General features: G+C 35.0%; 1 protein-coding gene across 2 annotated transcripts in view; it reads left to right on the top strand.

Annotated features, from left to right (window-relative positions):
- The first annotated feature begins 5,108 nt into the window (after positions 1-5,108).
- The window catches only part of CALCR (calcitonin receptor), a 61,734-nt gene continuing 51,850 nt past the window's right edge, over positions 5,109-14,992 (top strand). For both annotated transcript variants that reach the window (XM_039255451.1, XM_039255450.1), the window contains exons 1-3: positions 5,109-5,159; positions 11,735-11,891; positions 13,746-13,856. In XM_039255451.1, coding sequence (XP_039111382.1) covers positions 5,109-5,159; positions 11,735-11,891; positions 13,746-13,856 — 319 coding nt within the window. The remainder of the gene's footprint in view (positions 5,160-11,734; positions 11,892-13,745; positions 13,857-14,992) is intronic.

Raw genomic sequence — 14,992 nt, 5'->3', positions numbered from 1 at the left:
TTTTTGGCCATGGAAACTTTATTTTATGCTGCTTCTCATGGGATTACTGCTATTCTATGGAATACACTTTTGGAAATGCTGATCTATGAGAATAGACATATTATTTTCAGACATTGACATTTCATATTCTTTCCACAAAAAATAAATAAAAATAATGTAACTTTACATGTCAAGGAAATTTGTTCTCCTTAAATGAAGATTATTCTATTCAATCATCATCGTTGAATTAGTGATTCAGATTCTGTGTATTAATAGAAGTGGTTTCCACTGACCAACTCATCCCTGCAACAAAGGTATACAATTTTCTAGAGAAGAGATTAGTGTTGAGGATTCATTTGTGGATTCAAAGGAGTGCAGAGTCTACTGTCCCACCCACTAATTGAAACGCCGTCCAAGGTTATTTCATTTACATGTTTTATGTCAGGTTCCACAATCAAGCTTTTAGACTCCACATTCATCTGGTTTATATATGGGGCTCCCACAAGAGCTTTTATTTTAAAAAAAAGGGGGGTGGTTAAAAACATCTTGGAAACCATTATCCTAAGTACACTGCTGGACAGATCCAATGGAATCCATATGCTTCCCATATTAGAGTGTGTTCTTCTCCTAATCAAAGAGGATGGGCTAAGGAGTCTTTCTATAGACAGGAAACTGACATAGAGATGAAATAATAAAAGTAAAACCAGAGCCACCTGGGTGGCTCAGTTGGTGAAACATCTCTTGGTTTCAGCTTAGATCATGATCTCACGGTTTGTGAGATTGAGCCCTGTTTGGGATTCTGTCTCCCCCCATCTCTCTGCCTCTACCCTGCATTCTCTCTCTCTCTCAAAATCACTAAAGAAACATTACAGGAGCTTGAGTGGCTCAGTCGATTAAGCATCCAGCTTAGGCTCAGGTTATGATCTCACATTTCGTGAATCCCCGTGTTGGGCTCTGTGCTGGCAGCTCAGAGCCTGGAGCCAGTTTCAAATTCTGTGTCTCCCTCTCTCTTGCCCCTCCCCCATTCACAATCTGTCTCTCAAAAATAAATAAAACATTTAAAAAAATTTTTAAAGAAACATTAAAAAAAGTAAAAGCAAGTAAAAATTCTTAGAAAAAAAATTCTTAGTAAAAATTCCAAGAAATTAGAATCTCTTGGCTCTCCAATTACAGCTCTTTGGGAAAAGAATAATGCTTCCTCCCTTACCAAAACCTGGTAAAATTTCATCCCTTAAACTAAGCAACCAACATTACTGAGCACTTACTATGCTCCAAATTCCTTTCTAGGTTCTTGGGTTACAAAACTGAGTAGTCCTTGCTGTACAGAAGGAATACGGAAAATATTAAGAAGTAAACAAATAAATAATCTAATGTCAAAGTTAAGCTTTGTTCTGGTTTTCTCTGAGTCATATTCCAGTTATACCAGATCACAGGTTACCTGCCTGATTACTGGTTACCTGTCTCATCTGTACTCATACCAAATTAAACATTTTCAAGTTGCGTTTTTATCTCTATTAGCTGCTTTGCCTGATTTTGTCCTTTCTTGTTTGGGTGCAGGTTTAATTCTCTAAGACTTAGGTCAAACTGTTCTCCTCAAGGTCATTGAATTCTGAACCCTGCCTATTGGAAATTCCACATTAGTCTTTCCCTAGATTCCACCCTGAAGTATATGCATTCTTTAATCATCCATTCAACTAAGCTATAGGCTTAGGTTTTCTACATCCACCATTCTTTTTAACTCTCTTCATTCTTTTCTTTCTTTTTTTCCTCTTTCCTTAGAAGAATCTCAGTAAAGGTGAATTACTTCATTCTCCATTTTGATTCTGCTCTTCTTTGCCATGTTTTTCTCCATTAAATTCATAAAGCCCTGTCTTTCTTCACAACTCTACTTATATGTTCTTTCTATCCTCTTCACAGATCATCGTGAAATACTTCTCTCAAAGAGAGACATATCTGCAAAGTACTGTTTAAACTTGGACAATTACAACTGATCTTTCCTGACTAGAGACAGGTTCAGTACAGTTTAGATCGATCATAAAGGTGCACATAAGAAATTTGTTATAGTCCAAAATAATGTAAGAGTATTTAAAATTATAGACCTCTCCAACTAATAGGAGAAAGAAAAGGACTTTGTTTTGTGGCTAACTCCCTCTGTCATTTCAGAATGTTCACTGTCGGATCTATGTTCTTACTATTTTCATTCACCTTAGTTAGTCATAAGACAATCGTAAAAGCAGCGTGTGGGGCTTTGAGACCATGGGGCTCTCCTTTCCTACAGCAAAATGTACAGCCTCACTCACCTTCAGGGGACAGCTTTTCCACAGCCTCTAATGCTCTTCATGGTAATGATACTGTTGAGCCAAAACCTAGCAACTTATACTTTATAAAATATCAAATGACATCAAATATATGACATAGATAGAACAAGCCAATTAACTGCCTAATCGCCCCATATTCACCTTTATAGAGAAGCTGGCTTCTCACTGTGCTTAGCTCTCACATTTGGAATTAATGAGCAGGACTTTCATCTGAAGAGGAGATCTGGCTTTTAATTCTAGCACCCACACATCCTGCTGCTCTCAGAGGCCAAATCATAGGACTACCATTAGTAGCAGACTTTAGAAAATCAATGTATGTCTATGATTCCCTTCTAAAAAAAAAAAAAAAGGCAGGATCTAGTTAAGGAAAGCTCCATTAATTTCACCAGTATACACAGTACATTTCAAAAGTCCTATCTTTCACCCCAGGAAATAAGACCCATCCAAGACTCTGGTAGTAATATTTTTAATTAAGGGAGAAGACAAATCAAAAGTTTTTCTCTTTTACCTACTTCCCCTTCCTGAATTTCTTCGTTATCTGACCTTGTATCCAAGCTAGAAATCTGGGAGACAACTTTAGTTTCTTCTTCTTTATTTCTCTGCACAATCATATTGGTGCTTCTTGCTATAAGAGGACCCTATATTATAGTCCTAGCCAAGGTTTTCATTCATTTACTTAAAGCCTGTAGGGAATCACTGGAGGAAGATACAATTACACTCATTTTAATATAGACAATGGGTTGGAGAGATCAAGACTTAAAGTAGGGACACTGATCCTGAGGCTGTTTTTGGGTCCTGATGAGAAAGAGGTACTAAGGTGATGGAGAAGGATGAACATGTCTAAAAAGATACCAAACACAGATAGAACTGGAGTCCTGGAGACTAGTTGTTAGGCATGAGGAAGTGCACAGAATCAAGGATGATTTGGGTTTCTCCTTTGGACAAGTCATGGATAATCAATGCAAGTCAGTGACACGGGAATGCAAGGAATTGGAGAGAGAAAATGACATACAGTATTCAGATATGTTAATGTGAGAAGATACAGTTTTTAAAAATCACAGAGTTCTATGCTTCCTTTGATTCATTAGACCACTAACCGCCATCATTATCAATAATAATAATCACGTGTAAGTGATTATGTGAAATGATAGAGACAAAGATAGCTAAAACGTAATTCTTATCTGAAAGGAGTTTAGCATTAGATAAGGTTGTCAGGTTGTATATATACCTAGATGATAATGTATAGCTGGCATATAAAGTGCCAAACGGATGATTTGGGTGATAAATTTCCTAGGTACTCAGACCCTATCATAGCTGTATTTTCACTTCCTGAGGAGCTCTAAGCTTCAGCTAAATTAAACTATTATATTCCTTATTCTTCACCTACCCCTAAATATGCCTATCTTCATATCTTGTTTTTATCTTCTTTCTCTGCCTATAAGTCTTGCTTTTCAAAATCCTGTTCAGTCAAAATACAAATCCTGCCCTTGTTCCCCCATTCAGAAGTTCTCTCTTTTATGAGGCTCTGTATTTGTACCATTTTTTGGATCATTTTACCCATTTTGTATTCTAGTTATGTGAGCATGTCTTGTATCATTCATACCAATTGCATTGCACAGATGCCCCAATGCTCAGTTTCTTGTAATAGAATCATGTCTCCTCCAGCTCACCCATGTTTACATCCTGTGTACTGCCTGAGCACTTAATACATGTATGTGTGTGTTTTTAATTTACTAGTGGACTTGAGGTAAATCACAAGCCATAAATAATAATCCACATATAGGATGACACTTGAAAATTATATTTTACATTCTCAATTTCCCATAGTACTAATATGTAAATGGAATACAACTTTTGCTCTTTGGAGAGCAAGTGTATTAGACAGACAGTGCAGATACTAACATACCTAGCAGAATATGTAAGTGTAAGACATATGATGTGATCATTGCCACTCACCCCTAAGTGAAATACAGTTTTTACACAAACCTGCCAATGAAAAATATACATATATATTTAATTTTTTGCTCTTTTGTTCTCTTCCTTTGTGTAAAATTATCTGCAGAGTCATGAAAAACTGATATTTGTGACAGCAGCATGTTTCTGACGATTATATGCTCTTTAGTAGGAATGGTGAGCTGTTAGGTGACATACTCAATCTTTGCTGTGGAAGAAATTTATTCTTAACAGCAACTTGAAGCTTGTAGAAAATTTTGTAGGAAAGAAAAATATTTTGACATACTCAATTCTTGCTATTGAAGAAATGTATTCTTAATAGCAACTTGAAGCTTGTAGAAAATTCTGTAGGAAAGGAAAATACTCAAGGCTCTAAATAAGACTGCTTAAATAAAAGCTGCTTTAAATTACTTAGGTTATCCTTTACAAATCATTGATTGTATTTGTTCATGTCCATTGAAGTGATTTCTTTTGGGATGTTTCCGTTGAAATTTTCAATTCTGCTGATGCCATGTGTTAACTGAAACCCACATTGATTGCTCTTGATTTATCTGAATTCTTTATTTTGGTTCTGATATGTAAAGATGGCTCTGGAGTTTTTTAATAGGAAGACTTTAGACAACAACCAGACACCAGTCCTTCCTGGCTGAAAGGAAGGGTAATGGAACATGCAACTTCACAAGCATATTGTTTACTTACATGAATTTTATCTAGAATGTCTTGGGACATGGGCCTCTCCAAGTCAATCTGAAAGACAAAGAAATTGACTGTAGTCAATACTAAACCTATATTAATGTCAATGTCTTTGTTACTTTTATATTTTTCTAGGACTTAGAAGATCATCTTCAAAAACCAAAAATGAAGTTCACACTGACCCGTCGGTGCTTGGTACTCTTCATCTTCCTAAATGTAAGTAAAACATTATTTAAGTCACGTTAATCAAGAGGGCTGGCATGGAGTGTGTGATTGAATGGACACTTGCACAGGGAGAGATCTTGCCAAAACTACATTCCACAAGCCAAAACTATCATTTCCTTGATATTTTGTTAACAGATCCCCCACTCTGAACTTTCACAATTTAGATTAGTGCTATGATTCACTGAAAATGTGAGCTTTGTTTACAGAAATTTAGCATTAACTTGAGACATCTCCACATTATCTTGGAAATTAACATTGAAGGCTAATAATGTCCTTAGGTAAAATGTTTTCCATCCTAGACATGTGGATCTGAATCAGTTTCTAGGCTTCTGTCTTTTTCAAACATCTGAACTCTTTCAGTCTGGTTATTGATTTTAAATGCATTCCTCATAAAAAAAAAAAAAAAAAAACTAAGAATCTTAAGTCTTAACATACCAATGTCATTCCATAACTCTTTTTCTAGCCTTTTAAATTATGTCCAGTTTCTATAATTTTATATTGTTTTATTCCTAAATGGTTAGCAAGTAGTCAGAACTACAATTATCTTAGAAAACACTACCAGTGTCTGCCCATTTATTTGTGTTAACTCTGTTAACTCCCATCACATCAACTTCCATAGCACATGAAAGAGAGAGGAGTAAATTTTACATAAATAAATTAGGAGTTGTATTGATCTTTATCCTGTCTACCACATCAGAATGACATTGGCCAATGAATTATACCTGGCAATAAAATTCAGTCAGTAGTTGATCCTCTTACATTCACACAAACAAAAGTAGTCCAGGGTTCTAAGATTTACATTGTTAATTAATGTGTAGTAAAAGGCTTACAAGATGGCATAAACTATTTCTCTTAACATTATTCAGGGGAAAATATCACTAATATTCCATAAATGTTAATCTTATTTTTAAGGGAACTTTTATTTTGTAATGTTATACATCAAATAAATGGTTTATGGGTATGGTTGTCAGTGTAATCCTTTTGCATCTACTTATTGAGTATAGTCTATTTTATGATGTAAAAGTATCATATTATAATCTTTAGATAAAATTAAGTATAGTTTGCTAAAAGTAATCCAATATTTGGAAATGCAGGTCACTTCATACCATTGTAAATATAATAAAAATACTTAAGAAAGAATATTATAGAAACTATTAGCATATTTTATTTTGTCTGTAAATGCCCAAGTTTTATATGAGATTCTATAGCTGCAGAAATAGTGGTATATTCTATTTGTGATTGATATTGTTATTTTTATAGCTTAAATTAAATCTTATGTGATCAATTATATGTAAATATCTCTAAATGATTTTATTTCATAAAGCATATAAATATACTAAACATTGACAGAAGAAAAACTAAAGTAACTTTACCTAGATATAAGACAGTTTGAGTGTTACCACCTTTTTTATTATAAAGACTACAGATAATCTATGGTGTGCTAAAAAACTAAAGTAGATCAATTCTATTCAAAATTTTTACAAAATTCAAAGATTAAAATAATTTCATATATTTGAGCCATGGGCAGAAATATTTTATGGTTTGTGGGCATCTCTTTACTAGCAAACATACTGCACAGGGCACTTAAGTGGCTTTGTGCTCTCTTTCCTGTGATAAACAGAAATTTGCTTCTCTGTCTTGTATTTAGATCATATATTTGATTTGGAGAATTTTTCCATAAAAACTTTTTTTGATATGACAGTTTCTTTCTAAAACATACATTGTGTTCCACATTGATACTCCTTCAAGAAAAGTAAATTTTTTTAAAGTGGTATTGATTTTAATTACTATAAAATATTACTTCTTTAATACATTATTGTGAAAAACCATTGCCAGTATATGGTAGATGTTGAATTCTACCAACTTGATTTCCAAATGGTCTTTAAAGTATCAATTTGAGTTACCACATTCCATGAGCCTCAATTTACATTAAGCAAAACCACCCACTCACTTCCTCTCTCTTATCTGCAGTAGTGAGTTCTCAAAAAAAAACCAATGATGATGATAATTATAGCAACAATGATAAAGACACAGAGAAACTAGATTCTTCTGAGAAGCATTTGTTGTTGTTAATTTATCTGTATTCCTCTATTTGCTTGGAATTTATCATTATGAAGCAGTTTTGTTGTTTAAATAATCCTTAAGTAGAAAAAACGTAGGCTACCAACCATCTGATCCCACCTGAAAGAACCAGGTTAACACTCTATAAAGTCCTATTTTAACCCTTTGTTATTTTGAAAAGAATGAGTAACTGGAAACTACAAACAATTCCAATATGTACATTGTCAATATTAAGGATGGTAACATTGAAATCCTGTTGGTCATATCAAGTTGTGGAATCTAGAATCCTGTTCCTTTTAGAGAAGTGCTGTCTCTGGCACTCAATAGGAATCTCTTCCTTCAGCACTGTAGCATGGGTCCCCACATTCATTAGGTTTGAACCACTGCAGAGATAGACCATTTCCTAAAGTTCTACACATAACAGTCCTATAACTGTTTTGTCTCTGTGCTTCTAGAAACCAAGAAGTAGGCTGATTGTCTTACATCAAAGTAGGAATTGCTTGAGTACATGGCCATTCAAGCCAGATTGCTTTCCACTGGACTCCATGATTAGTGTGTACGAAACCTCCTAGAATGTAAGCCCCATGGGGCAGGGACCTTGCCAGACTTGTTCACTGCAGAATCTCCAGTACCTAGAACAGTAACTGGCAAGGGGAAGCAAAGTATTAACTGAAAGAACCAGCGATGTTTCAGCTACGGACTGCAGGTATTGGTGGCAGCTTGGTGGTCGTATGTGTGACGCCATTTACTTGAACCTTTAGGAGTGACATCACATATACGGCGGCTAAACTGCTACATAGGACAACAATTAAGAGGTTGTTTTTGTTTTGCTTTGGGGGAATCATGTAAGATGGCTTGTATGCAAAACTTTGAACACAAATCCTTATCCAGAAAAGCAATGTTCCCTTAATATCTCATCTCTATCTTCATTTGAGCATAAAATATTTATTTACATGCCCAAATATATAATATAAATGTAATACTTATGATAAGTAAAATATTTTTAAGTCTTTCACACCGCTTGGTAGACTAATCACTACTGCTTCTTTTTTGCCTCTATGTTGCTGAAAATTATACCACCTCACTAGCCATTTTTATTGGTACAAAATCATTAGTAAAATGTTTCTATGCTCAATGAACTTTATGAAATTTGTATATATACTATTTTTAAGCAGTAGTAATTTTGTTATTAAAATTATAAATATATTTTAGTTATCCATCTATGTATTCACATCTGTTATATATACATATAAACATAAAGTATATGTTATTTTCAGAAGAAAGTCACTGAAGCATTCAGTTACCACTGGAAACACTCTATCGTCATTGCTCACACACGAACCCAACAAGGAGCAGACTCAGATTACTATTCATCCATGACAGAAGTTCTAATTTCCCATTTCTTCAGTGTTGAAACAATCTCTGGTGAACTAGGCTCCAAACCAAGTTCACTGGAGTTTGTTTCAATACTGTAAGAATGTAAGATTGATACGACTGTCATCTACATGAACTACACCTGCTATTTCAGATGGTTATATCTACACTGTTATTGATGTTAAAACTTCTTTAAAACAAATCATGCTGTAATTGAATATACAAGTACCAGGTTTTCCTCTTGATATCCTTGCACATAATGACTCCCTATGGCTTCCATGAATTTCCAACTAGTGCAGGAACATTTCTTAATTGGTTGCCCAGTCCATTAAAAGATAGAATCCAGAATGTTAGTTCTGAAAAGAATGCCAAATTTAAACACAATACTCCTTAACATCTAAAATGTCTAATATAAGTGACAGAAAATATTTATATATTACATCACATTCCATCTTCTCATTTGATTTGAATATGGTGAGAAAATGGCCCATAAATACTATATCTAATGATAATTCTCATGTCAATTAAAGATTCTAAGAATAGAACTACAAAGAATCTGAAATGGATGCATAAATTTCATCTATAATTCATATCTTTTATTGTGGAGATACAATGATCTCCACAGGTTACGTGATCTTTAGTCAGATTGTTAAAACACATACAGCCACATGCATTCACACAAATGTAGGCTAGTATAATCCACAAAGAAGCCTTTAATGTGAAATCTATTCAAAATATGTACTCTTACCCCCAAACCACATTCCAATTCCTGAAGGAATACTGAGCATTCAATGATTGATGGTTCATTACATTTCACAGTTCCTGGTGTCAGGAACTATTTTATGTTGGTCTTTGTTGCTAGACTGTAAGCTCCATGAGAGCAGGATTTATGCTTGTTTTATTCAGCACTAGCATAATGCTTGGCTGATCAAGTTCAATGACTATTTGCTGATTGGGTGATCTTAAAACTAGTAGGGAAGGATCACATGACAACAGAATGATGTTCAACTACATTGGTAAAGGATTTGTACATTTTAAATAATTTCTGTTGAGTTCGTTAATTTCTCTTTTTTTCCTGTCACATGTTCAAGAAGGATTAAAATTAGAAACAGTCCTAATATTTAGAGTAGTGTCAACTATACTCACAGTAAGTGTCCATCTAGAGTTATCACAGTATATAATAAGTACTCACCCTCTTCTGTTTGCAAGCAATTTCTACTCAGATGCCTTGCTGGCACCTTTAAAAGAAGAACAAAAGAGAACTTACCTTCTTCCCCCTAGTAAGGTTTTCCTTTTCCAACTCCTCCCTTCTCAGGCACCCCCATTCTTGCCCATTATGTAGGTTAAAATACCACCACATAATGCTATTTGACTATTTGACTATTACTGTTCTCCAGTCCTTATATTTCAGATATATGTTCGTATTATTTGAGAAAGTGCTGAGGGTTGTGCTTCCCTGCTCCCTCGTGCAGTGCTCTAGTCCACGCCTTCAGCACCCTGGCTCCCTCCTCAGCTCTGATCTGTGAACATCTGATGCCCACCACATGAATTTTACTAGTATTCTCCTTTCGCAAACCTCACTGATCAAAAGCTTGCAGTACATCTTTAATTTATTGTCATGTTTTAATGAATTGGCAAAAATGTATTGAGGCTTTCATTGCACCAGGCACTTTGTATTTGTTTTCTCTGGTTTCCATATTATCTGATTTTCCTTGTCTCCATTTCTTACTAACCCCTAAATATGCTCCTCTCCAGGAAGAATGGTTTCCTTATGGTGTCTCACACATGACATTTCCTGCCTTTGGGACCTATGCACATTCCTTTCCCTTCATTCAGAAAGCCTTCCCTCTCCTCTCTGCCTATACAGACACTATGTATACTCAAAGTCCGATTGAAATTCTACCTTGTATCTGCAATAGCCACTGACTATTCTTGCACCATGCCCTTTGTACACTCTGAATTTTTATTGTATTATGTATTATACAGTTTAGCATCTAGTGACATGCTATCTGATAGGACAGCATGCCACATCCACACAATGACATACACTGGAAAAGTGTGGTTATACTCCAAGTAGCCTAGCCTGAGGTATACAGGTCAACTTAATAAAAATGAGTTTGTTTTAGAGACTGTGAGGAATACAGAAATGTATATAACACTATTTCTGCCATCAATACATTTGGGAAAACTTCAATCGTAGAATAGTTTAGACAGAATACAGCCAAATAAATAGGGTGTTTACCAGGTGTGATAGAGAACTACTTCCTAACTCCTGAAGAAGAAAAAGTCAGTGCAGGCTGAAGCTTGCAGTCTTCTCTGAACAAGTCTCCATGCAGAACATGGGTATAGAAAATCACAGATTCAAGCACCACCAAAAACATCATGACCACAAAAGAAATTGAAATGTATAGAAACATAACTCAGGATGATATGTCAGACAGTGATCATGACCAATCACAGCCTGTACCAAAAGTGCAGAAACACTAAGAGAAATATTTAAGATTTGCATTGACTTCCAGGAGTGAAAATAAATTACCCTGTGTAGGTCCCCTACTGACAAAGCCTATTTAAAGATATTAAGGCCAATTATCCAATGCAGAATATCTCAGAAGAACAGATTTTGTTTCTTCTATGGAATATCTGGAGTGAATTTTTGGCAGTGTACATAATCTAAGCACAAATAAAAATCAGCGGAAAGAATCTAATAAAAAAGTTTACTTATTGCACTAATATATTTTTAATACCATGATTCATGATTATTAGGAGTCCCAAAGAAGGCAAAATTAATTTAATATTGGTATTTTTTTGGAAATCAGATTATTTGTTTTACTTCTAAACTTAACAGTGATAATAAAATCAAAACAATCATATGATAAAGAGGTGCATGAGTTTAAGTAGGTGCTATACATTTCAGTAGTGAATGGAATGAATGCAAATATGAAACTTGTAGGTAGAATTTGTAGATGAAATATAAATACATATTTTAGTTATGAAGAAATGTATTCCACATAGAGACCACATAATTGTTGCTCATGGAAGGAAAATGTTTGCAAATTTTTGACTGTCTCATTTATTTTTGTATATACTGGTTCCTGCTCTCTATAAGTGACTGTTTTTTCTTTTTAATGCAGCACCCAACCCCAATTCTTCCTGCCACTTCAAATGACACCTATCCTCCAAATATGAAGTCCGAGCCATTTCTGTATGTCCTAGGACGAAAGAAAATGTCGGATGCGCAGTACAAATGCTATGACCGCATGCAGCAGTTACCCCCGTACCAAGGAGAAGGTAAGAAGAAAGATGTATGCAAATATGTGTTTCAAACATCATGAAAGGTTTTTTGCTTCAGTGGGTAAATATGTGTTGTCTAATTTTAATATGCCAGCAGTTTTAACAGAAATTTTCAAACTATCGTGTGCTTGTGTATTTCATGTTGGAGACATGCCTATTTTCTTTGCTCAAGTTCACCCAACTGGTTTTGGGCTAACATCTGCACGTATGACAAAATTACTACAGTAACTCAGTATTCACACCTGGCAAGGAGGAACAATGCAGGACGAAGTGAGGCAGAGGAAGGGAATGGGAAAATGGTGGGCAGAGAATTTGCCTCAGCTGAATCTGTCAAAACCCTGTCTTGTTTGGGTTAATTAGGCAGTCTCTCCCCTTAACTGTCAATTAGTCGGCAACTAGTCCTATTTCTTCTCCTTTTCTACCCCCAGTTCCCAGCGAAATTAGAAAAAAAGCTGTCTCCTAGACAGAAATTGTTTATTTATCACCTTCTCTAGAATGCTCTATGTGACTGTTCAAATATTTTCAGGGCCAAGCATATTCTCTTAGCTATAGAGGGCTATGTGACGGCCAAGCGTTACTACATCCGTTTCAGTTCCCTCCCCGTCCTCTAAAACATTTGAAAATACCCAAGAAGATCTTATGCACACCCTTGTATATTCTAAGATAACACTGCTTGTGTGTGGGTGGGGTGGGGAGGGAATATTGGTTAACTATATTCTTGCTACACATGGTTTGCCTTTAAATAGTTTTAATTTCAACTTCCTATTTTTAGAATTTTTCCTTTAAACAAAACTCAAGACAGTGGAAAGATAGATACATGTTATTCTTCCATTTCCAGCAGTTTCAGTATTTTTTAAGAACCTGGAAAGTCATTAGATGCAAGTCTGCCCAAAGAAGAAACCATTTCTTCTGAAGCAAGTGAAACAACAGAAACACAAAATTTATTTTCAGAGACCAAGTGAAAGCAGCCTCCTTCATTCACTCAGTCTTAATAATTTTGGGAGGCTGAACTGTTGTGCTATGATCATTATTTTCAGATTCTTTTTTCTGTTTTTGTCTTTTTCTTTTTTCTTTGCTTTTCATTCCTTCTTTCTTTCTTTTCTTCTTTCCTCCGTCCTTCCTTTTTTATGTTCTTGAACTGCCTTCAAAGCCTGAGGCTTATTCTTTTGAATAGCTTCATACAGGTCAATCTTCACATTTTAGGGTAGATTAAATTTTGAAAGCAATGAGACACTACTAGGAGCCAATGCTGATAAATCCATAAGCTACTCAAATTGAGCATTATTTTAGCTACTAACAAAGTGTGATTCTAAAATAGTAAGACTAGATTTCTGTGTTACCTATAAACTGTCTACAAATGCATTTCCCACAGGAATTTTGAACAATTAAATTTTAAACCCTTGGATTAATAATAGAGCTATTCAAGGCAACCCTTTTGAAGGTTAGTGGTTAGTAGGATCCATATGTTCCAAAACCATATAGTTTTTTCAAGGTAAGCCTCTTATCCAGGGGTGATACTGTATATACCTTTCACAAGATTTCTTTGCAGCAATTTTGGAGACATTTTCAAGGATAGGTTTTGGAGGAAAGATTCCATGCAGATGACATGTATGTCTTTTGAAGAGCAAATGGGTAAAATACTATAAAAATGTAAACTCTATTAAGAGTTGGTAAAGTTAACATCTTTATTTTGTTGTTGTTGCCGTTCTTTTTAATATTTCCATATGCACGTCAAGAGCTCCAGAATACCCATCTATTAAATAGTTAGTTTCTGTTTAACACTGTCAAATCCCTGCTGATGATTATGCAACTTTTTCCAACTTTAGTGATAATTTCTTTCTGAATAATCAGGTCCCTATTGCAACCGTACCTGGGATGGATGGCTGTGCTGGGATGATACACCGGCTGGAGTACTGTCCCAACAATACTGCCCGGATTATTTTCCAGACTTTGATTCATCAGGTAAAATTTTCTTTTTGTTTCATATTTTGCTTCGCTTTTAGAATTTTCATGGTTCTCAAAAGAAAACCAGATATAAAAGATATCTGTCTCATCATACTCTTGCGTTTCAGCACTTTCTGAAGCATTTCCTTACTTGAAATATTACACAGTTGCACAAATATTGCAAGCTCTCCTTATTTTTGAAGTTCCATTACTGGTCAGTTGTGTACATTGGGTCTTAAATTCTAAAGAAAAAGTTACATTTTTAAATATTTTAAATATTTATTATTTGATTTTAACTTTTATTAATTAATTTAACTTTGAAATAAGTTTTTAAAACTCTGTGAAGTTTTACTTAAATGTGGTTGTTCTTAAGTTTTCAATTGTCTCAATTTAGAGACTTAGGCAAATGCTGGTCTAGAGTTCGGGTCTACTGGGCTGACATAGCATGCACAATGGAAATTTTATATAACATGCAAGTTATATAGGGGCCCCTGGGTGGCTCAGTGGGTTAAGCATCCGACTTCAGCTCAGGTCATGATCTCACGGTTCATGAGTTTGAGCCCCATGTCAGACTCTGTGCTGACAGTTTGGTGCCTGGAACCTGCTTCAGATTCTGTATCTCCCTGTCACTCGGGCCCTCCCCTGCTCTCAGTGTTTCTCTCTTGTTCTTGCTCTCTCTCAAAAATAAATAAACATTAAAATTTTTAAGAAAAAGAAAATTCTATAAAACCGTCATGTCTAAAGGAAAATAAATCAGAAGGTGGTAACTCCAGACATCCACTAGATTTCTGTTCCAACAATAGATTATTAAATTATGTTCAGTAAATAGGACTAATGCTGTTGTAATAGATCATACTAACACCCAGCTCCATGCCCTGCATGACAATAAGCAGCCAATAAATGTGTGTTAAGTAAATGAGTGACACCAAATTCACTTTAGTTATAAAAGTAACACAGGAATACTTTTCATTGAGTATCATTTTTAAGTTTTCAAAACATTTTCATATATATTATCTCATTTTACACTCACACAATATTTGACATAAAATTGCAAGTGAACCAAGTCTCCAGACTTCCCTAACCCTGTCTTTATAAGTAAATGCAGGAGTACCTGGGTGGCTCAGTTAAGCATCCAACTTCAACTCAGGTAAGGA

Source organism: Hyaena hyaena, unplaced genomic scaffold, assembly GCF_003009895.1.
Source record: "Hyaena hyaena isolate Hyena2069 unplaced genomic scaffold, ASM300989v1 scaffold_528, whole genome shotgun sequence".
NCBI lineage: Eukaryota > Metazoa > Chordata > Mammalia > Carnivora > Hyaenidae > Hyaena > Hyaena hyaena.
This window is presented reverse-complemented; position numbering and strand designations above follow the sequence as displayed.